A 22,656-nucleotide genomic window follows, 5' to 3' on the forward strand; every position below is an offset into this window, starting at 1 on the left:
ACGGTATTATTCTACCTCAGATACTAATTTTCGTCATGGCCTCAGGGACCACTCAATTTAAACACAAAGTTAAGTATGCCCCCTCTTCTTTCCTCTCAAGTGAATTTCTAAGGAAATTTTAGGAGTTTAACAGCTTTTGAGTGTGACAGAAGCTACTAAGCAAACGTGCTTTTAAGAAGGGTGTTTTCATTTTCTTTTTTCAAGGTTTCACCAAGCCACTTAGACTTTTGTGTTCAGCAAAGCACCTGAACTGGAGCCTCTGGCCAAAGTTTGCTACCGGAGAAAGCAAAGCTTTATGAAGGTACTATATGTAAATTTCTAATATTTAAGTAAACACACAGAATACTAACAGCATAAATTTAATATCAATGTTCAAATTCAAGTACAGAAGTCAAAAATATGATTTCAACATTAAAAATTACAGCACATAAAACACCTATGTAGCCAATATGAAATACAAATAAAATTTAACTACTCTATCTGTATCTAAATTAACACACAAAGAATTTAATGTATTGATGAAACATGTTCAACTAAAATATGTAACAGACCTCAATATTTGACTGCATTAAGAAAAAATATTCAACTTTAAATCTCTCCATTGCATTGTTTTCTGTCTACATAATAATCTTTTTTTTCTGACAAGCTTTTCAAACAAAACAGCTTACAACCCATACTTGTATAGGTCAGGCCGTTAGACTCTTAACATAAGCTACTTGGCCCATTCCTTGACCAGGAACTGAAACTATATTCCAAGTTTAAAAAGGAGGTTGATCCATTATATTTGTTTCAGGAATAAAAGGAAAAAAAAAGCATTTTTTTAATTCAATAAATAAGGCACTTTACTGAGAAATGCTGAATAGTTAACACTACAGGAGTCAAGATAGCTCACTCAAAATGAATTACATGTACCCGATTTAAAAACTTAAGAACTATTTTCTATTTAATGCTAAGAGATGTTTTTTGAAGAAACTTATGGCCTGATTAGAGAGTGAGCAAGCTGCTGTTCAACATGACAACCACGGGCAAGTAGAACTGCTGGTTACAAGGAATAACCTAGATACAAGTAAGGCTTCCATGAACTCTGAAGAACATGTGTGTATTTGGTATTGTCTGTCTCCTAGGACATGTATCTTATGTACAGTTCACTAAGCTGTAATCTGTGTCACACTTTTTCCTTTTGCCGATTTGTCTCAAGAATTATCTAAGGTGTTGAACCTGTGTTACGACTACAGCAACCAACATACCTTACGTAGCCTGACAGCATGTTGACATAAGGCCCTTCAAAATACCACTCCATCACTGACATCATGCTATTCCAGAAGCAAGGATTTTATTGGACATGTTCTTCCTATAAAAGTTGGCATTAAGTTACAGAAACAAGTCTGAGTGTCACATTTACGTTTCATATTTGAGCTACAACTGGAATACTGGGAATTATGTTTATGCATTAAAAGGCAGGGTTGCCAGTTGGTTTTTTTAGTGTTTACTTCAGATTTATTACTTACAACTGAAACTAAAAAAATACTCTGCATCAAACTCACAATACAAGGGCTGGAATTGTACCAAATTATTTCAACACTAAACAAAAGCTACTGTTGTATAAACTATTACAGGTAATAAAAAATCTTTTAAACAAATTATGTCTTCAAAACAAATTTAACTACAACGATTTAACATTCAATTGCACTAATCTTCAAAAATCAAAAGTTAAAAAAAAAGTACTTTGAAAAGCAATTCATCAATAAACTCATAATCTGAATTTCCAGTAATTGTGCATCAATGGTGTTCCTTTTCCTTCCATGGCAAGATCCAATGTAACAAATTTCAAACTTCTCAACTGCTCAACTATGTTCTTCAGGGCACTTCAACCCAAGTATGGTGTACAGTTGGCTGCAGGAAAAAGGAAAAAAAGAGGGAAAAATGTTGGGGGAGAGAAGAGAAAAAGACTTTTCATTTCAGCAAGCATACTGCATTATCTATTCAATGATGAAATAAGGAATAACTAATAAGGAATTTACAATAATGGTGTAATGAAAGCATTCAGTGTCTTATCCCAATGCTGCATTCTTCCATTTCTTCTGCACCCCTCATACTAACTCAAATACTCAAGGAAAGTAAATTTAACCATGCTACTTTACCTCCACTGAGCACAAATTTTTAGTGAAGAAAAATTGTATGCCTTAATGTGCCTATTAGATCATTGTTCTAAGTTGTCTCAATTTGCTACATATAACGCTATCATAGCAGCAGTCTTTCATATTAATGCTTTAGGTCAAGGTGAGCATTAACAATGAAGTACCACATTCTGCCTGCCCTACTTCATAAACAAACTGTCATCATCATAATCAGCAACTGACTAGAAAAGGGCATTAAATTTACTCTTATTTTGAAGTTACTGACTCCTGAAGTTAGTTGAATTATTTCATGCATAAACAGGCCAACCTTCTTCTATCTTTCTGACTTTTCTCCAAGTTCTCCTACACAGGCCTAGATTTCCAAGCTTATGGTCCCTGTCTGTAAGCAGCAGGGACAGAAAAATAACAATCTTTAGGACAAATCGTGGGTGACTCAGATTAGAAGCTCCCAGCAATGAAGTTAACACTGAGCATGGATTTAACACTATTTTCAAACTCCCTTATAAGCTTTTAAAAACCGATCTCACGACACTCAGAGATAATTGTAATCCCCATCTTAAAATGGGCAAAGCCTCAGCAGTGACAGGCACTGACATATTAAGTTCATCCACAGAAGCACACGCCAAAAAAGAGAACATTTACCATTGTGGCGTAACATGCAGAAAGTTAAAAATAATGCTATTTTTATTTTCTTCAAATCACAGGAGGAACACAGACGTTCTTTTACATGAAACTGGCTACCCAGAGAAATAGCCCGTCATCAGTGTAATAACTCTGGTTCTTAACACAAATCTAAACCTTATCTGGAAACACAAGTGATTCAGAGATCAGTTTAGAGTCTTTCTAGGAATTAAAACCCTAACTTCTGTGCTGTATTATCCCAGAGAACATCAGCAGGTCTGTAACAGGAGTGCTACAGTCTCCTTTGAAAGGAAAGAGACCGGACTGAGTATTTCCAAGAGCCTTGCTGGTCTCAAGGTTATTTTGCCATATGCACACCCCCAACTTCTCTAACTAACAGCCCAAGCAGTACAGCTGAGAATGCTTGCTGCAGTTTTCTTTCCCTCAAAAACAATCTCTACTATCTCACTGCTGCTTTTAGGGACAGAAAAAGCATATGATTGCTTAGGGATTGTGACAAAAACAATTGTGTAAGCCATTTGATAAATACTTAAGATTTGAATTCATACTGTACAGGCACATCCTATACTACTACATTACAAAAATCACAAATGAAAAATACCAAACACCCCTTGTATTTGATGAACAAAGCCAGTAATTTATGTATTTTTTAAGCATCTTACATTTTGTACTCAGCTGTTAATTGTTTGATCAGCAATGTTATTTTTATAACACAAACCAAGGCAATGTCAAAGTAAAGAAAATGCTTATACTGAAACAGTGAAAAAAAATAAAAATCAATTGTGACACCTTTAAGTTAAGTGTCCCAAATCCATGACAGAAGTCTACCAATACAGCTGTTCAAAAAGCCAGATGCTGAGTACACTCTTGAACTAGTTTACGTAAGTTTTATCCTTGATTTGTGAATTGCTACTGCATGCAATAGTTAAGAAACTTAAACAAATGAATACACAGTAGTAAGATACAGAACTCGATCCACTCTTTTCAGAATGCATGCAGTAAACAATACCATGTGGTGAACGGAATTAAACTGCTACTTATATGCTCTAATTAGCCAAAACAATGCTTTTCCTTGATTCAGAGATTTATTAGTACCTTTACTTTTCTAGTACTTCTAAATGCTTTCTTCCACCTGAAAATTAACTTCTTAAATTGTGTCACAATGTGATGTCACATGGAATAGTATGTGCAGGGGAACAAAGGATATTTTATTGTGGAATACACTTCTAAAACCCGGCAGATCCCTAAAACTGAGGAAATTTTAATAAAACTTCTACCTAATAACTCCCAAGTCAGATTCAGCAGTGAGAAACCTCCCAGGACCCAGCCTCTTGCTACAGAGAATATTATCATAAGGACTAGAAAGAGGCTCTACCATCTTCTGATGTGCTGCATAGGTCGACGTGTGCTGATGGAGCTTCCTTGAATGAAATTTTAAATTGTGAATTCAAGAGACCACTTTCCATCAGCACTGGAAGAATCACACACTGCACAGACATTTTGTAACACAGAAACCTTGACACTGTATGAACCAAATTGTTAATGTCCAGCTGGATAGTAGCAAAGCTTAGTTAATTGTTATAGGACAGTATAGGATTTATAGTTCTCTGTGCTCACCAGATTTGTGAAGAAATTTGATTTTTAGGAACGTCTAATCAAGAAAAGAAGTCACTAACTGCTGTGTAGCAATGCAACAGCCCTTCATAAACCTTGCAACATATGATTAAGGAGAAGCAGCTTGGGCAAAGTCTGAAAGAAATCAAGATACAAAACTCTTGTATCTTGTTCCATAAAGACATCAAAACTGTAATTCTGTCTCTTCTAAAAAGAGAAACAGCATCTGATGTCCAGTACATTTTTAATAGAGCAGTTTGCTGAAGTCTCATTTTTGTTTCCCAGTACTATGAAGGGAATATCATAGAATGAATCATAGAATGGCTTGGGTTGGAAGCCATTCCAACCAATAATAAAAAAATATTTTTTTATAATAATAAAAAAAAATATTATTTAAAAACCTTTTTAAGGAAATAAAAACTTTAAAAATAATAAAGGAGTTCTCTAGTAAAATATAAAGGAGTTGTTTCAAGTTGTGGGACTATATTAACTACAGTCAAGAAGCATGTTTTCTTACCCGTGGTAATCTAAACATAATTTATTCTGCACTATGTTCCACTGAAATCAGATGGGCTACATAGGAAATAATGAACATTAGCAAAAAATACTGTTTCTTTTCTAAATGCTTTAGAATCCTAAGAGCTACTTTTGAATTGAAGACCTTATTTCTTACACTAAGTGTTCAGGCAGTTGGACTCAACCTTTGTAGGTTCCTTCCAACTGACTATGCTAAGTTCACATTTTTTATTGAACATATGAAGTTTTCCATTTTAAATGTTAACTATTTATAGGAAAAACAAAACAGAAATAGTAATTTATTTTACAGATAAATGGTACAAATAAAACTTTAATTTCCAAATGTTTTGTCTATCTTTGTGTTTTACAAGACATCTGATGTTTTGTTACCAAGAAAGGCAATGCTATTTTAACTTGCTTAAATAAATGAAGAAGTCTTCACTTGGGCCAAGTATAGTTCAAGTATTTTTCCATCTAAATTTAGTTTCAGCTGGGGGAGAAGGAGAGGAGAGAGCTGTTTACTGTTTACTCTGATCTTATTAAAAAAAAGCTTTAACTAAGTAACCATATAGACTCTTGCATTTTTGTAAACAAGAATCTGCCAAACATCTGAATTACAATTCAGGTTCTCTCTCTTCAAAATACAGCAGTAAAAACAACACTAATTTTTAAAGAGGCTATCACAACATTCTACAACTAACAAGATTTTTACAAAGTCCTTACTAGTGCACAGTGATGTAATTTCCACCAAAAAACAAACAAACAAAAAAAAAACTGTATTTTGAGATTATGTAAAACAGAGTCCTGCTGTAACATGAATTTAGTACAGGACTATGAAAGCTTTACTCCTTTTACTTGTAACAGAAGGAAACTGAAGGGACTATCCCCAACCTCCAAAACAGATCACACAAATGAGTAAGATGGGAGAGGAAGATCTACAACTGCAAGGACATTCCTGAATCTCCATCACTTCCAGATAGGAACACGACTACAGCATATGCAGGAAACCGAACACTGGGTGTGTTTTTTTTTTTTTTTTTTTAAAAAATAAATAAATATAAAATCAATAGCCAGAGTCACTAACCAAGCAGAGAAGTCACTAGTAAACAGAAACTTACTGCTACAGTTAAATCAGAAAAGCTTTTCAGAACTCTTAAATATTAAAGCACCTTTTTTTTTTTTTTTTTTTTTTTACCAAGTATAGGGGGTCACAGCTACCTAAGTCTTTATTTACGCCTGCATGCACTATTACAATTGACCCCATTTTGATATGTCCATTCTAAAATAAATGCCAATCTATGCAATTACATTCACCAAACAGAAGTTAGCATTTCACAAGAAAATATGGTGTATAAGAATTTATTTGGGTATAATTTAACAAGCAATTATATCCAAATACACTTCTTATGCAAGAAATTTATGAACACAATTAAAATAAGGTCAGTTTAATATGTAACCTAACAAAAAAATCAGAATTTCCTTATACCAGTGTAGTTCCACCAGCAGTAAGTAAAATCAGAAATCATTCTCAGAAGAATATTCTGCTTTTCAGGCCTCAGATGTTTACCTTCACTGAAGAAAGGGAGGTAGTAATTCTCCTACAACTCAAATCTACACAGCTTCAGGTTCTCCTTTACATGTACTTCAAAGTCATCTGGACGAGCCAAATTGACTCCAGAACCTACAAAGCTGTATTAATGATGCAAGGTATCTGACAGATAAATAATGCCTCTCAACAGACTTTTAGTTTCAATTCAGCTCTGCACTATTTCACCGCTGGTCCTGAAGCAACTTCTGCACTAAATAATGCAGCTATATAGTCTCAAAATTGGAGCTGCCTCATGTCTACTTAGCCTGAAGGACAGGGTCCAAAAAGGCAAGAGTTGAAAGCGTTACCATGTTTTTCTACATGGGCACCACATTGATAGCAAAGCATAACTTTGCGACACCAAGGTGTCATGCAACTTCTAAAGACAAACACACACTGAAACGATGTTCAAAATAATGGAGAAAGTAATCATTTCTTCTACAGGGCATTCAGTTTTCTTTCTATTCTGTTCCTTCCTTCTTATCCCTCCCAACCCAAACTGTAAACTGTCACCTTCTTCTGGAACTTCAACATGCAGCCCGGCTCCATATCCCAAAAATAAACACCTAGATATATCTGTTTCCATATATTTAAATAAATCATGAACAGTACAAGGAATTAAAAAACTCCAGGCTTATCTAGTAACATTAAAATATAGCTTATTTATCTTTCACTGAAATCATAAATGTCTGTGTTTTATCCGAGAACCGTTTTCAAAATATTTAGGTGACACCAAGTGGTAAATTGTTGTACTGCTCTCCATTCAGGACTACTGTAAATGGCAACAAGCAAGTACTGTTAATACACAAATACTTATTTTAAAAAAATAGAGTGCTTTATACTAGATACAGAAGATTATTAAAGATATCATTACTGTGTGAATATCCTGATTTTATGTATCTCGCTTATTGTATAGATAAAAAACTGCTCTAACATTAAAAAATAACTTCGTACTTGTAGTATAACATTTAGACAGAAAATACACTATTTGCAATGACCAACAGAAAAATACTGAAGTTACACAATCAGCATTCAGTGATCATTTATTTCTCTAAAAACCTTTATTCCTGCAGTTTCAGTTCTCCTTTTTTTCTCTTGACCATATACAAAGTACATCCAAAATGTTCATGAAAAACAGACTGAGTATTCTTCTTCTCCAAAGTTTACCAGGTGCATAACATAGTTGGTAAAAAAAATTTGTTTTGACATTCAACTAAAGTTGATCAAAATGTGTTTACATAAGAAGAAATGTTTGTGTAAAAATGTTATCTTAGATCACCAGATGATCTCAAACAATAATACACCAATTCAGAGGAACAGAGACCTTTCTGAAACTACAAGGTCCTTCTGCATACCCCAAGACATACACATAGTAAGAGAGAAATATCAACAAATCCTCTTTTCTCATGGAGATTACCCATGCTCTACGTGCAGCACTGATCAATGCACCATTAAAAGGGTTCGGAACAGTGCAGCATTACTATTACTTTGGTTGCCCCTCGCTACTCTGCATTATGTAGCAACACCAGTAATACGTTTTTTTTTTTCCTCCTGTATTCTAGCAGGTTTCCAGGGATGGCATACCTACCCCACACCAGCCTTGAGGTGTTGACTGACCACAAGCTGCTGCTTTGCTTTTGTACTTACTGCTACTGTACAGAGTTAAGATGTTGACAGTATTTCTGACACCATGTAACCTCAGAGATGTCACCTGGGGAATGGGGCTGCAAACCTCAAAAGGAAAGAGCTGCAGTAAGCTATTAAAACGCTATCTACTCTGCAGAACATCTACAGCTTTCTTAAAACAGCTCAGTACCAGTCCACACACAACAAGTAAATAAATCCAAAGTAGAGTCAAATTCATCTCCTCATCAACAAAAGAAATAAGATGTATCTTGTTGAAATTTTGTCTACCTTTGCAGGAAACAGGACTAACTAAGAGCGTCTTCTTTGGCTTTCAGAATTAAGAAACTTTGTCGAATCACATATTTTGGCTTTAAGAAGCAATGTCTGAAGAGTTAGAAAACAAAACTTAATACTTCTTGAAATGTACCAAGTAAACCAAAACAAGACATAAGAAAAAAATGATTAGGGGAAGCCTGGCTTTACCAATGGTTTGTCTATCAACACCAAATGAAGTATATAGCTGCAAAGTTTGTGACTGCCCAGCACAAACGATAGCACAAGGAACTTGAAATTCAAGCTATTTGCATAAAGGTCAGAAAGACAGTCTTCAGCTTAACACACCGTTCAAACCCTAATGCAAGTCATTATGGGGCAAGAAACAGGAAAGATGACAAAACCTTTACTCTGCCTTTCAAACAACACACACAAAAAAGACAACTACTAAAATGGCAAAACAGCAAACATGAAAGAACGTAAGTACAGATATTCTCTTAACTTTTACAGTCACAATTCCTTTTTTCTTCCTAAAGTAAGGCAAAAGTTATGTTCCGCTGCTAACACTTTTAACTTCTGGAAAAGTCAAACTCTTGCCTACTGTTTGGATGGTCTCTGGACTTCAGCATGGCACAGATTACTAGAAAGACGACTTTTTCATTCTGGTTTCTAACAGCTTTTATCCATGTATTCTATTTTTAAATTCTCTCAGAGCAGCCCTTTCTCATTCACCTTAATCTGCTTATGTGACTTTTAAAAGAAACAACAAACTGTAAACATTATAGAAAATTATGCAGGCAACACCTTTATGTTCCTGTAAGAAAATTACTTACCAGCTGGAATTATTCTGGGTCATCTTTGCATACTCGTATTTATAGCACATTGCTTCCGAGATGAAGTACACAGAGACTTTTCTCAAAATCATTGCTACTTACAAGCACACATACCCATGCAGCATCATTCAACATGCCAGACCATAAGACAGGCACTTCACTGAGTAATAGGGATCTTTTGTCCCATCCAGCAACATCCAGCTTCAGTTATTTCTTTCAACACAGTACATTAACTTAGAACAAAAACATCTGCAGATTAGATGGGGGGAAAACAGAAAAACAAAACACTATTTCTAGAGTCCTTAAAGCTATGTTCTGGTATTACAACAATGCAAAACACAAAACAGAGGTTTTCAAACCAACATGAAAAAGGCGTATCTTTCAGAAGTCAGCCACGCTTGCTCTGAAAGAAAGCTGTGCATGCTCTGTGCTGAACTAAATCCTCAGAAAAGAGGATGCACAGAGGCAACAAAAGAATAAAGAACATTCAGAGTTCAAAGATAACAAGACAGCGTTACCAGTACCAGGCCATTAGGTGGCTTTTAAAAATCCAAACCTAGGATTTGGGAATTCTGGTAAAAACTCGCATCACTTATGATGTATCTAGAACCCTGAAAGGCTACAAAGCTTTAAAATACCGTTAGTTTAAATTCACTTTAAAACATTTTCCCTTATAGCACTTACAACTATAATTGAAGATAAAAAACTCAACACACACTTCCTTTAATTTTTTTTTTTAATCTTGTTGCATTCTGGATTTGGTAACAGCTGTGGATAAGAGTTCTTAATTTTTTTTCTCCTATACTCCTCTGGGAAAGAGTCACCAGAACAATTTCAAGTAAAACTTTTTCTAGTGGTAGCTTTAAGCCACAAAATGGGCAGATATGCATGGCCAGATATGCAGGGAAACAAAGCAGGGAATGGAGAATGCAGTCTTGGAGCATTTCTGAGGAACAGAAGTGTCACTAACACAGGAGCACACTTAATCTTGTGGTTATTATTTTTTCCCTGAAAATTTAGAGTCACTGGACCAAAATTATTAAGTAAAGCCATTATAATAAATGCTTATCTATTCTCATTTATCCTCCTTTCATATCTAAAGCAGAATCAAACAAAATATCATAACCAGCAGCAGAAGATACTTTGAGAAGAAGAAGTAGCAAGCCATACATAATTTGACTTTTTTTTTTTTTTTAATTGTTATTCAAGTGGATGCATTGCTGCTCACCTAAAAGCTCATGCCTCAGAAGGCCGACGTTCTAACACATGCTTTTCCTAAAACTAGTCAAAAAACACTGCAGTCTCTTAATACACTGAAATAAAAGTAATGGAAGTACAAACTGCCTGAAATTCCTAATATTAGATGAGACTTGTAAATAACGTGCCTATAACCACTCCAAAACCCAAACTATGCCTTGGCCCAAACAACTCTTGCTTTGCTCCTCTTCTAAATAGTAATAAAAGCTCAGTAAAAGTCTTTTACATAGAACAGGACAAGAAACTAGTTTGTGTTAGCTGAACAGCCTATCATCTCCAATATAATTCTTCACAGAAAGAAATGAAACCTCTGGTTCTAGAAATAACTAGAAATATTTTTTAATGACAGAAAAATATTCATGTTGCTGCACAGAAGTCTAGCAAGAATTAATTTCACAATACAGCACCTACAGACCTAGGCGTGCTGAAAGAAAGTATGCTACAGATACACAAGAGTATTACTCAGCAGATCAGAGAAGTCAAGTGATGGTTCATAATACCTGCAAGCCTATAAAGGTCAGTCCTATCTCATCTTGAAATATACCAGGATGAAAAAGGAAGGGAAGAGAAAGTACAATTGCTGATAACAGCTCGTGGAATAAATTTCATTAAGTTTAATCTGGAAATATAATTTTTTAAAGCATACAGTATGTCTGTGTAACAGCCTTCAAATCCATTTAACGAAGAGCCAAAATTATGATTTCATTTTGAATGTTTTATCAAATGAGGGCTACAACTACTAATGAAACAATGTGGCACTAGAAATCAGTTCTGGTTTTTGGATGCTATAGCACAGCATTACAGAATTGGAAAATACTGGACAGGAAGCAGATATCAAACATTAGATTTTATATTTTTTTTATTTTGACTTCAAACAGAAGTAGGGATAATGGACTGTCAGAAATGCACTATTTTCTCAGTTACAAGAAGAACAGATATCGCAAGTTTTTATAATATTAGAACTTCCACTTTCTAGCAGCCACATTCTAATTTCAATAAATAAATACAAATGAAGATGCTAGATTTCAAAAGAATTAAGAATAACTGCATCTCAGTTTTCCCCCTTTTTTGGTTTAGAAAAAGTAATTTAAAAAGCACGTTTTACTTCAAGAACCTTGAATGATATCACTATAGTGCTGAAAATGTCTATAAAGAGCAATGAAAAAAAAGCTTTCCAAAACTATACACAAAGAACAATGTTAAAGTAACTTTTTTAGCTTTGTTTCTTAAGAACTATTTAAAACCATTTATGCTTACCTAGATGTAGAAGTGTCAACTGTGCTGCCAATTCCTTCGCATCTTCTAATGTTGTACAGAGTTTATCTGGCATGAAGTAACTCTGGGAATCATATGCAATACTAGGAATAAGTACCTTGTACACCAAAAGTATTTTCCCATCCTGACTCGTGGTTGAATACAAGTAGTATTCTGGTGGTACCCAGTTATTTTTATAGCAAAAATAATCCAGGTGCATTACTGCAGAACTGAAGTGACTAGATTTTAAAGAATACATGCTAATTGGAGTAAGCTTTGTTCCTGGAAGAAATGGGTACGTACACCTTTCAACTTCTGGGGGGATTGGACTGTGCTGACCATTAAGACGAACTGAAAGGTTTGCTGGTTTCCACGCAGATTTTTGATGACCATCCTCTTTGCTGGGAAACCCTAAGAGACTTTCAGAACAGGGACTTATCTGACCATTAAAATGTTGCTTCCAAGTACTTTCTTTGTTAATTGGCTTTGCCAGTGTTACCTGAACACTAGCTCCATCAATGCACTTCCCATTCATTACAGACATGGCAGCAACTGCATCCTCTCGGTTGAAAAAATGAACAAAAGCGTAGTCTCTCAGCTTCTTTACACGTTCAACCACTCCTGGCTTGAATTTGTTGAATTCAGCTTTAATTTTGTCTTCCGTAGTAGAGAGCATTAAATTTCTTACATACAACACTTTGACTCTCTGCATTGTTTCTTCATCAACTTCTTTCTCTGGGTCTGCCCAATCTACTTGAACAGTATGACCCCAAAGCTGGAACGTTCCTACAGCAAAGAAGCATTGCATCAATAAGAAAGATGCAAAGGAAAACAAAGCCATTCCTATAGACTACCACTATAATAAGCAAACAAATATGATGCACACCACCAGAAATGGGGTTCTGTGGTCAGCATCCACTTAAGCAAAATTTGTAAGATGTTACTACCTGAAGTAACAAAATAATCATAAAAATGATTCTCTACTAAAATATTAAAGACCTGCTTTCAACCATCTTTAAAATATGAAGTATCAGCAACATCACTCATACCCCTCAATGAAAACAAGGGACACAACCCAAGCTCAGCTTTAAAAGAATTCATATGCAGGGACGAGTACATGCAAATGAAGACTGGATGCATGCCCAAGCAAATATCTATCATGTTGTAATTTGCAGTAAGTTCTGTTCATAAAACAAATGCTTGCTTTTTTTGTTCTCAGAACTGCTTAAAATTTAACTTCTTTTAAAAAGACAATTCACAAACGAAATAATATTTGTAGCTGAAAGACACTACTGCAGTTTTGTAACTCTCAAAGTACAATAAAGCAAGGAGAAAAGAGATTACTATACAACCTCCCCGGCCCCCCCCCCCCCAAAAAAAAAAAGTCACGTTCTCCCGCCCCAGATTTTGATTTCATTATGAAGAGGTTTACCTGGGATTAGCCTCCTTCTAGCTATTGCAGCTGCTCTGTGAGACTCATATTCTACAAAAGCAAAGCCACGATTTTTAGTTTTGTCAGTGGCATTTGGATAAACAATGACATCCACAACTCCTTCTGTAACTTTTTTCATTTCATTCAGTATTTCTTCTTTCTTCTTTTCTTTTGGAATTGCTCCAATAAATAGTCTGCAGTTGTCCAAGCTGACACAGACACCAATAAACTTCCCTGGACGAATTTCGTAGTTGTTAAGAATCCTGATGGCTAGCTGGGCTTCCTCTTTAGCAGTGTACATTACAAAAGCATAGCCTCGATTCTCACCACTGAATTCCATCATCAGTCTAAACTCATAAATCTTCCCAGCTCTCTCGAAAATTGGAACCAATTCATCTTCATACATATCACGAGGAATCTTACCCACAAAAACTTCACATCCACGAGGTGGTGGAGGACCTTCCCAACCTTAAAATGAATTGTCCAAAAAAAAATAAAAAAAAATTAGTACAATTGCCAGACAGGCACACCTCCACACACAATTTGGGGTTAGAAGTTAGGTACTTACTACTAGTGTCAGTTTAAAACTGGTATATTCTCATCTTACTTATTTGTTATGTTTAAATAAAACCGTGCACATATGAAAACAGTCCTTTCTTTCCTTCTTTTTTTGTTGTTTTTCTAAATTCCTTTTCCATTTCTTTCACTTGAATTTGTATGACAAGCCACTGAAACTAACATTATTTAAAACACTGACAGGCTTGTTGTCAGAGTCTACATTTCAATCATTTTTTGCCCCTTAAAATTATGTGTCACTTATTAGTACAACTGATATGAGGTAACTCAATTGCTAGAGAAATAACTTGTTATGTTTTCTACATTTAACATTTTAAAATTGTAAACATTTCTCAACACTTATTGCCCACATTTTAAGAAATTTTTGGTAGTCCCCAGAACTTTTTCCCCCCTCAACACCACTCAAAAGGTCCAACAACTTGGTTTCACCATCTCCGTTCATCCACTAAAACAAGAATCCCTAAGGAAGGTAGGATATGAAACCGTCCTCTTTTCAGTACCCGAGAACACTGAACATTTTTCCTCCTAAAAATGGATCAGTTTTCACAGACTGGAATTGGATGATAAGGGGCAAAAAAAAAATAATCCACAGAACAGATCCATGCATCTTGTCCTTATTATACATCAGTGCGTTTGGCATGAAGACTGTATCTCTGCCATACATGCCAGAAGATATGCTCAAGAGATAATATAAAAATGAATATATATATATATGTATTTTAAAAATATGGAGTAATGGTCCATAATTATGTCATTTATTTTCCCAAAATATGCATTTAAACAAAAGGTGGCTCATTTTTTTAAAAAGAAAAAAAAATGGCAAATAAAATCAGAAAAGAATTTCAAATGCAGACAAATGATTCAATCATAACTAGTATCATTTTTGAAAGCTTTAACAAGAAATGTTCTCTACAGGAGAGAAAGGAAGGGGTACAAAGCTGGTAGAAAAAGAACACAAGATTTGGTAACTAGGTATTAGTATGAAATGACAAAGCGTAAGGAAGCAAAGGAAAAATGTGACAGTTATCAAGTCACAACAAGAAAAATAATTAACTGTTTCACTTTGGCTTGAATTTCACGATCACCTAAATATGATTTATTCTGTAATTAACTTAATTTTTTTCCTTCATATAAGTATCACCAAAGGGCAAGTAATTTACTCCTGAATTATGTTTTTTTAAATGGAACCACACGTTTTTCCCTTCTCGCAGATTAAGTTTATAGCTATAAACTGTACACCAATTACACACATAAGAATGTTTGCAGCCATCTAAGCAGAGGACCCAAACAAAGCAATGAAAACTGTTTTGTTTTTTCAAAAATACTTTTCTGATACACTTTTCTCAAGTGTCATAAGTGAGAAGAACTTTGCTACTGACAGTGAAGGTGGAGAAAAATTAAAAATAATGACTAAATTGTTTTTTGTGGTTAATTTTGAGCCAGATCAACTACTTGCTCTGGATAATACAACAGCCAGAAAAACATCATGGTAATAGAAAAACAAAACCGATGTCTCCTTCGACAGCACCACAAGCTTATAGAAACGATGTCATAAACAATCATAATTCACAAAAAATTACAAGTCCTAATTGTAGTTTCTCAGAAACCATCTCAAACATCCAATTTCACTTGTCCTAGAAAACTGTTCATAGTTATTTAGGGTAACTTCAAGCCTAAACAAATATGAAAACACATGAAGACTTTAAGTAGACAAATAACTAATGTCAGTGAACAGGTCTATGGAAAACACCTTGTCAAACAGATCTCATTTCAGAAAAGATTAACAAAGTCCATTACTAAACATAATTTTTGCCAAAGGAATACTGTATAACATTCTAATTAAAATCATAAATTTACATTACACAATGTTTTCCTTATGAGAAAAAAAAATAATATTAGCACAGAAACAGGATGAAGTCTCAGAAAGGAGCCAGTAAAGCCCTGCAGTTCTGTATTCAGGGCCATTTTCAAAATAATTTCATTCAGCTCTATTCTTCTATGCTGATAGAAAGTAGGCAGGTAATTTTAGACAGGAAAAGCTTCCAAGCAGCATTTTGATGCAGCTGTCTGTTAAACTACATGTAGGAATGTGCAGTAGAGCTCAGGCTTACAAACATGAATTAAAAGACATGGGATCACAGGTCACTAAGGAGAATGATCCAAAACAATGGCACAAAGAAACTACCATCTTTCTGCTTTTGTAAGTGCATAATCTGTCTCAAAAAGAAGGGAGTTGCTGCATTTAAAGAGTTCTAGCCAAGACTAATGGCAAAATTCTTACATATTGCTGAAGTTAACGATGACATTGAATTAATTGAAATATTTCTTCTACTCTGAATATTTTTCCAAATCAGTGTAACAAGAAGCGTTAGGATAAAGCTAACTGACAGTATTATTAGAGAGAACAGCAGGTACTAGATGTCTTAACAGGAAAACTCAGAAAAAGTACTTCAGACTAGAAAAAAATCCTAAATTCTGCAGGAAAGATGTTACCCGTTTTAACAAGCTAAGAGTAAAGTAGATAAACCCATCTTCCAGAGCTCTCAGAATCAAAGCCAGATACTTTTCTGAAAATGCATTTTTGGAAAAAAAAAAAAAAAAAAAGTCATCAGGCTGAACACAGCAGTAACAGAGGAGAAAGTGAACCACCTCTTTTCTTAAGATGTTCTCAAGAACACTGAGAATAAAAAACACAGACGTTTTGGTAGAAGAAAACAAAATCATGTATTTTAACTCTTGAATACAAGAATAACAAAAATATATGTATTTAAGAAAGATATCTACTGAACTATTCCTCCTGTATTTAAGTTTCTTCACTCAAAATGACAACAAAAATCATTCTTTTGGGTTTTACCCATTTATTTCACAAGCTTTCAGCATTTCCAGCACAAAATAAGCCCATCAGTATCGTGCATCCCCATAATCGTGCCAGCTGAATGATCTTGCAACATTTTTAAACAAAAACACTCTTCATGAGTTCTACTCAAAACTAAGGGTCATTTAAATATTTTTGGAAAGCAAGTTTAAAGTGCTGAACAAAGGCTTCTAGTTGCACTACCTGTGAATGTGTTATTCATTTTCTAGAAGTAAATCTACAGCAGCAGTTCCAACAGAAGCATTTTACAAGGGGATATGGCTATTTTAAGTTGTGAGATTTGTTGTTGCTAAGTTACTCAGTCACAGTTCTGGACATATTTTAGAAATAGCATTTAATGCTTAAAAATTAAATCTTCCAATGCAGTAACATCCTGAAAAGTATTTACTAAATCCAATACTACAGCCACTGTTTCCAAATTGCAATATATATATCCCATATAATGCAGGACTATTTATTTTATTATTTTGTCACTGAGTTAAATGAAAATATAAGGCATATACAAAAAACAATTTAAGGACAGTTTGTTTTCAATGCAGCAACGCGTTACCAATTCAAGTGCAAAGGTCTCCTGCTTGTACCATGATGATAAACCCCAAACCACCGTAAGTTAACCAAGATTACTGTAGTTTTTATAGCATTAATGCAGTTTCCCTTATCCTCCGTTATCTTTCATCAACTCTTATTTTCTGCTTACACACAGATATACACAGAAAAAAAAACTGTTTTTCAGAGCATTATGTGAAAGAACAGCAACATATGAACAATAAACTCTGACTGTTGATTTTTCCAATGAATTGCAAGCTCAGTATTTACCAATTGTTCATTTCAGAATGTTTTTGTTGTGGAGGCAGATTAGGTTATGTTAGATTATGGAGAACAGATTAGGCAACTCTGAAAACGAATTGAGTTAGGTTATCTTCACCACTGGCTACTCAGAAAACAGAGTTTTGGTAAAAAAAAAAAAATATAAAAAAAATGTTGAGGCCAATGCAAGTGGTGTGACAGGAAATACAGTTTAGGTCTGCAACCACTGACGTGTCCGTTCTGTGCCACTGAACACTTTAAAACACGTTCAGCCACTTGGAATGCACACGGTATTTTCAATTCTACATTTGCCTTGCCACCTGTCAACCTTAACTGCTGTTAAACTGTGACTTCTTAAGGCCATCAAAAGTGAATGCTCACCATGGTCTAGCACAAGACAGAGATCTTAAACTTTTAAAAACTGTAAAACGTACCAGCACTCCATACACATTGTGTCTTACACAATATACAGGACACTGTACATTTTGCTACAAGAATTTTTAGTCTAATTCTATATAACTATCCTTAAAAACTTTGCGATCTCAAACGAAATGCTTACCTGGTGGAGGACCACCAAATTTTCTTTGCCCATTTTCTTGAACCATGCTGTATCCAGTCTTATCCATCAGGGCCAACAAGGCAGCCTCATTCTGAGTACTACTTCTGAATTTGCCACAACCATTTGTTGCAGCTGTATTTTCCTCATGCATATCTGCAACAGCTTCAAGAGAGTGTCACAGATATTTCAGTTCAGGTAAGTCTAAGCTGTTGTCTGTATACAGAAACTACCAAAGCATGGAAAAACACAACTCATGCTACACTTGACTATTTAACGTGACTTTGTTTAGCATAAGACTGCAATCCTATATGCAATTACTATCATCTACATACTTGTTTTCAAAACATTGTTCCGTAGCTTCAACTTTAAGCAGCAACTATACGTTCTGTTTTGTTTTGTTTTTTTTTTTTTTTTTTTAAATACAAATGGTATCACAGCTATTTTCTATGTTGTCCTTCAAGTTACAATAATGAATTCTTTCAAAAAGCTTGTTATCACAGTTGGATAGAGACCTAAACACTACTCAAAGGGACAAATTCCCCTCTCTTATTACTCTATTTTATAGAAGTACCAATGATTTTAAAACTGGATTTGAGCCCAAAAAAAAGGCTTCAGAAATGCACTAAGTCCATGCCTAATTAACGTAAAGAATTCAAAGAATCCAGGAACAGAAATAATTTAATTAAAACCAACATATAATAAAACTTGGCAGAACTGTCTGTCAAAACTAAGAGCCTGAGATAATTCCACCCCAGGGTCCTTATTTTCATGTCTTTATCCATTTTCACAACAAAACTGAAAAAGGTTTATCAATATCAAGCCTTTATCAAAAGGCTTGTTGCTGCCATGACCACTATTTCCCAACATGCCAAGATCTCCTACAATAGCTTTAGGTTTCTGTTATCTAGGTCACATGAAACTAATCACACCAAGAAAACCACACAGTAATTAAGAACTTTACTAGTCACACTACTCACTTAGGCAAGTCTGACTTTAAAGTCAGATTTTTTCACTTTCTCTCCTTGCCCTGTTTTTTCTTCTTTTCCTAAGATTTTTCTGCCGTAAGGTCCACAATACTTAGCCAAGCAATCTCCTTCAACACTTCAATCACTGGTCCAAGTGGTCCGTCCACGTGGTATGTCCCTCATTCTTCAAAAGACATGTTGCCAAAAAAAAGAAAAAAAAACACACCATGAGAAACATCAACTAGAACTGTTTGGTCTTTAATGCCCTTTATATTTTCAGCTTGCTTTGTCTTCAATAAATTGAAGCTTCACTAAGTAACATCCTGAAGAATTCTCCACTCCACCCCCACCATGAAAAACAGCTAACACCAGGCTTGATTTCACACAAAATGTCTCGTCAAACCACAATTATCTGCTGAACAATTAAGTTTCCTTCATTGGACCTAGTTAAGACCTTCACTAGTAAAGTTCGTGGAAAGAAGAGAATAAAGGGAACTAAACCACAGAGAGTAAGCATTCACGTGCCTGTCTCTTTGTTGGACTTCCCATTACTCAAGGTCCCAAGAAACAAATTAGCTCCAGTGCTGCACCGAACTTGAACTAATTCCATTACTGCATTAAATTGATTGATGCTGCCAAAACGGAAGGAAGAAGGATCCCAAACCAGCTATAATTGCATCCATTTTCTACAGTCTGAAGCAGAAATCACCTTGTTCTCTTTATCTTGTTGCTCTTGGTTGTTTTGTACAAACTAAACTTCAGTGAACTATTACTTCCAGCTTCATTACCCAAATGAGCACCGTTATCTACACAGCTTATTTTTCATGCAACAGCCATCCAGGTAACTTTCTACAGCTACCAGAAACAAGAATTACTAAAAATAAAGCCATACTTAATAGGTAACATAGCAAAAGTTACCCCACCCATCTTTTCATATAGAAGGGTTTTCAGATGATGTCACACTGACCAAGTTCTTGCCTCCAGACTAAAAACTGTAACCAGCCCCATGGTTGTTTGAAGCCATACTGTTCTTCACTTAGATATTCCATTGAAACTACCACAGTTCCTCAATCTAAAATAAGTCTAAGTTTATATAGATTTTTCAGAAGAATTATACCACAACTACTTATGGCTAGACTGGTTTTAATGATTAAGCCCTTTCCACTGCTACGATTAATGCACGTTAGGTCACGATACTACTGTTCTGTGTTTGTGTTATTTTCCCCAACAGCTTAGCCTCTCTAACCAAGCTCTGAATCATGGCCAGGTTTTTAAGTCATAGCCCTCTTCTTTGATGCAGTCTTTCCACAACAGCTGACACTTTAACAGCCTATACACTTCCCTTAATTAGAACGTTGATAAAATAAACACAACTCCTTTTTTTCCATCCTAGAGAAAGAAAGGTTTTGTGTATATAATTATACAGAATTTAGCTTATGGATTTATAGAGGTATGTAGTAATAATCTGAGTTGTGTATATAATTATATACCATCTAGCTTATGTATTTATGTAAACCAGTAACAGTAATATCAACCGATTTTAACATATACATGCATTTTTCTTTTCTATCAAGCAGGCATTCTGGGACAGGTACCTATGTAAGCAACCATTCTGGAGAGACAACCTTCACGCAACGCCCACCGCAAGTCAGTTTAAAAAATAAATAAATAAAATAAAACCCCCTAAAACTTGACTTCAAAAAATTGAGCTTCTGGCGCGGCCAGCAGCCCACAAATACCCCAACTCCACCGCCGCCGCAGCCCTGTCCTCCTCCTCAGGGCGCCTTGACCCGAGCAGGACGCCCGCAAACAGGCACCGCCGTCCGCCCCTCAGCACTCCGCCACCGCCGCACAGAGGCGACGCCACTGCCACGGCCTTCCCTCTCCCCGCCCCGACTCAGCCAATCAGCAGCCGGCTGAGGTGGGCGCGGGAGTGATTGACAGCAGGCGCTGGCCAGTCAGAGTGAGACAGAGGGTAGCAGGGCGTGGCAGGCGAGCTCTTTTAAAATGGCGGCCGTTGAGGGGCCGTTGGAGCACGAGGTGGGGCTGCCATGGGAGTGGAAAGCGCGGCAGCCCCCTCAGAACACTTACTGAGGGACGTGAGCTGGCCGATGCACCCCCCTTGGTCCGGCCTCCTTCCCTCCCTTAGGCAGGAGGAGCCCTTGTTGGGCTCAGAGGCAGCTTTTTTGTATCTTTTGGCTTATAACTGCTCTTGGAAGGCCTATTTAGGCCCTTAGGTTAGGCTGTGGTGTAAGCGTGTGCTTACTGTTGTGCTGGTTCCTGTTGGCCAGCGCAGTGCTTCAGTGAAATAAACCTGTTTTCAGTGCCTGCTGTGGTAGTTAATTTTCTACCCAGACCTAATAACATAATTATTTGTGTCATAACAACAACAGGCCCTTCCCAAAGCAGTTGGGCTCTGAAGGCCTTGCAGTTTTAGCACTGCTTTGGTGGAGCCTGTATCAAATCTTCTCAGATGTGCTGCAGCCACAGAGTTTTGATGGGTGTGCATCAAGTGCACGGCTGTCAATAAAGAGCATGGGATTCGCCTGGCAGTTTTTTAATTTGTTGCTATCCAAGTGTTGTAGCCAATTTTCCATATCTAGCAAACCAAAGAACTTCACTGACAAGAAACACTGAGCAAAGACTTCCTTCCTTATACATCTTCCCTAAGCTGTAAACACAAAACTGCTTTTGAGTATGCCAGAGAATCCCAAGAAATTTAGCTTAGGGACATGCAAATTCATCTTTATTACAAGTATATCCTAGAGTTTTTAGCAGTCTAGTTTTAAATATGTACTATCATAACATGGCATTGTAATACAGCATATTAAATATTTACCTATTTGAGTTTCATTTTTTAAAAAGAAAAAGCTTATATTTTTATCAATAATGGCATGACATGCTCATTGTGTATTTTACAAATGATATGACACCATTTTAAAGTCCTGAATGTCCAAAAATGCTATTGCCTTCAAGATTAAATGCCACCACCTTTTTCTTTCAGGTGTCTGCTGTTTTTTTGACTGCATCTAACTCAGCTGTGAAACCTCTAATGGGAATGAATTAGAGGTATATTACAGTAAATAAAGTTTTGTGTGTTTTGTCTGTAACTCAGTGTCCTTGTTACCTTGGAGACGCCTCATTTTCTGGCAGAAAACCCCATGTGTTTCATTTGTTACTGCTAGTGGAAAGAACTGAAAGAACCTGAACAACAGCTTTTAAGTGAAAAACCTCTTCAGCATTTTCTTTGAATTTCACAAATTTGACATTTCACTGGGCAGGTGACCATGCACAACCATTTCTGAGGTACAAATTACGGTTTGCTGATGAGCAGCTGCTCAGCAAGGAATTTTAACCTGTTCCAGTAATTCACCAGCAGCAGATCTCAAGGAAACACCCAACTTTGCTGTCAGGTCTTTCTCTTTATGACATGACATGAAGAAAAGAAAATCAAAAGAGTGAAAAAGTCTTCATTGTTACTTCTTATTAAACATCAAAGTCAGCTGTAGGAACTAAAGACTCATTTGGTTTTCTTGCTGACCCCTCCCTATTTAACAGAATTTAAGATCCTTTTCTTCTTGTGTTCCACATGTGCTAATTGGGTATTACAGCTCTCACTAGCCCCTTGCCCACAGGTGCTAGCTGTTTCTTTCTGACAATCCAAATTGCTCGGTATAATTACATTTTACTATAAACAGCTG

At 35.9% G+C, this 22,656-nt stretch overlaps 1 protein-coding gene across 2 annotated transcripts; it reads right to left on the reverse strand.

The window, feature by feature from the left end:
- Positions 1–216: 216 nt before the first annotated feature.
- Positions 217–20,792, reverse strand: RBM46 (RNA binding motif protein 46). Of its 2 annotated transcripts, XM_035326362.1 has the most exons (6): positions 20,746–20,792; positions 17,991–18,152; positions 13,174–13,641; positions 11,745–12,527; positions 2,446–2,517; positions 217–1,893 (listed from the first exon to the last, which is right to left on the reverse strand). In XM_035326362.1, the coding sequence occupies exons 2-6, from the start codon at positions 18,139–18,141 to the stop codon at positions 1,868–1,870; spliced, it is 1,500 nt and encodes a 499-aa protein (XP_035182253.1). In that variant the 5' UTR covers positions 18,142–18,152; positions 20,746–20,792; the 3' UTR covers positions 217–1,867. The 2 variants fall into 2 exon arrangements, with proteins under 2 accessions (XP_035182253.1, XP_035182254.1); XM_035326363.1 differs by lacking the exon at positions 2,446–2,517.
- Positions 20,793–22,656: the final 1,864 nt, after the last annotated feature.

The sequence above is a fragment of the Oxyura jamaicensis genome, chromosome 4 (genome assembly GCF_011077185.1).
Source record: "Oxyura jamaicensis isolate SHBP4307 breed ruddy duck chromosome 4, BPBGC_Ojam_1.0, whole genome shotgun sequence".
Lineage (NCBI taxonomy): Eukaryota > Metazoa > Chordata > Aves > Anseriformes > Anatidae > Oxyura > Oxyura jamaicensis.

Excerpts from the sequence above, each read along its gene's own strand:
- RBM46 (XM_035326362.1), bottom strand. The coding sequence starts at position 18,141 with ATGCATGAGGAAAATACAGCTGCAACAAATGGTTGTGGCAAATTCAGA. Across the intron at positions 13,642-17,990 it reads ATTTGGTGGTCCTCCACCAG|GTTGGGAAGGTCCTCCACCA; the intron begins GTAAGCATTTCG and ends ATTCATTTTAAG. Across the intron at positions 2,518-11,744 it reads GTTGACACTTCTACATCTAG|ACAGGGACCATAAGCTTGGA; the intron begins GTAAGCATAAAT and ends TGCTGCTTACAG.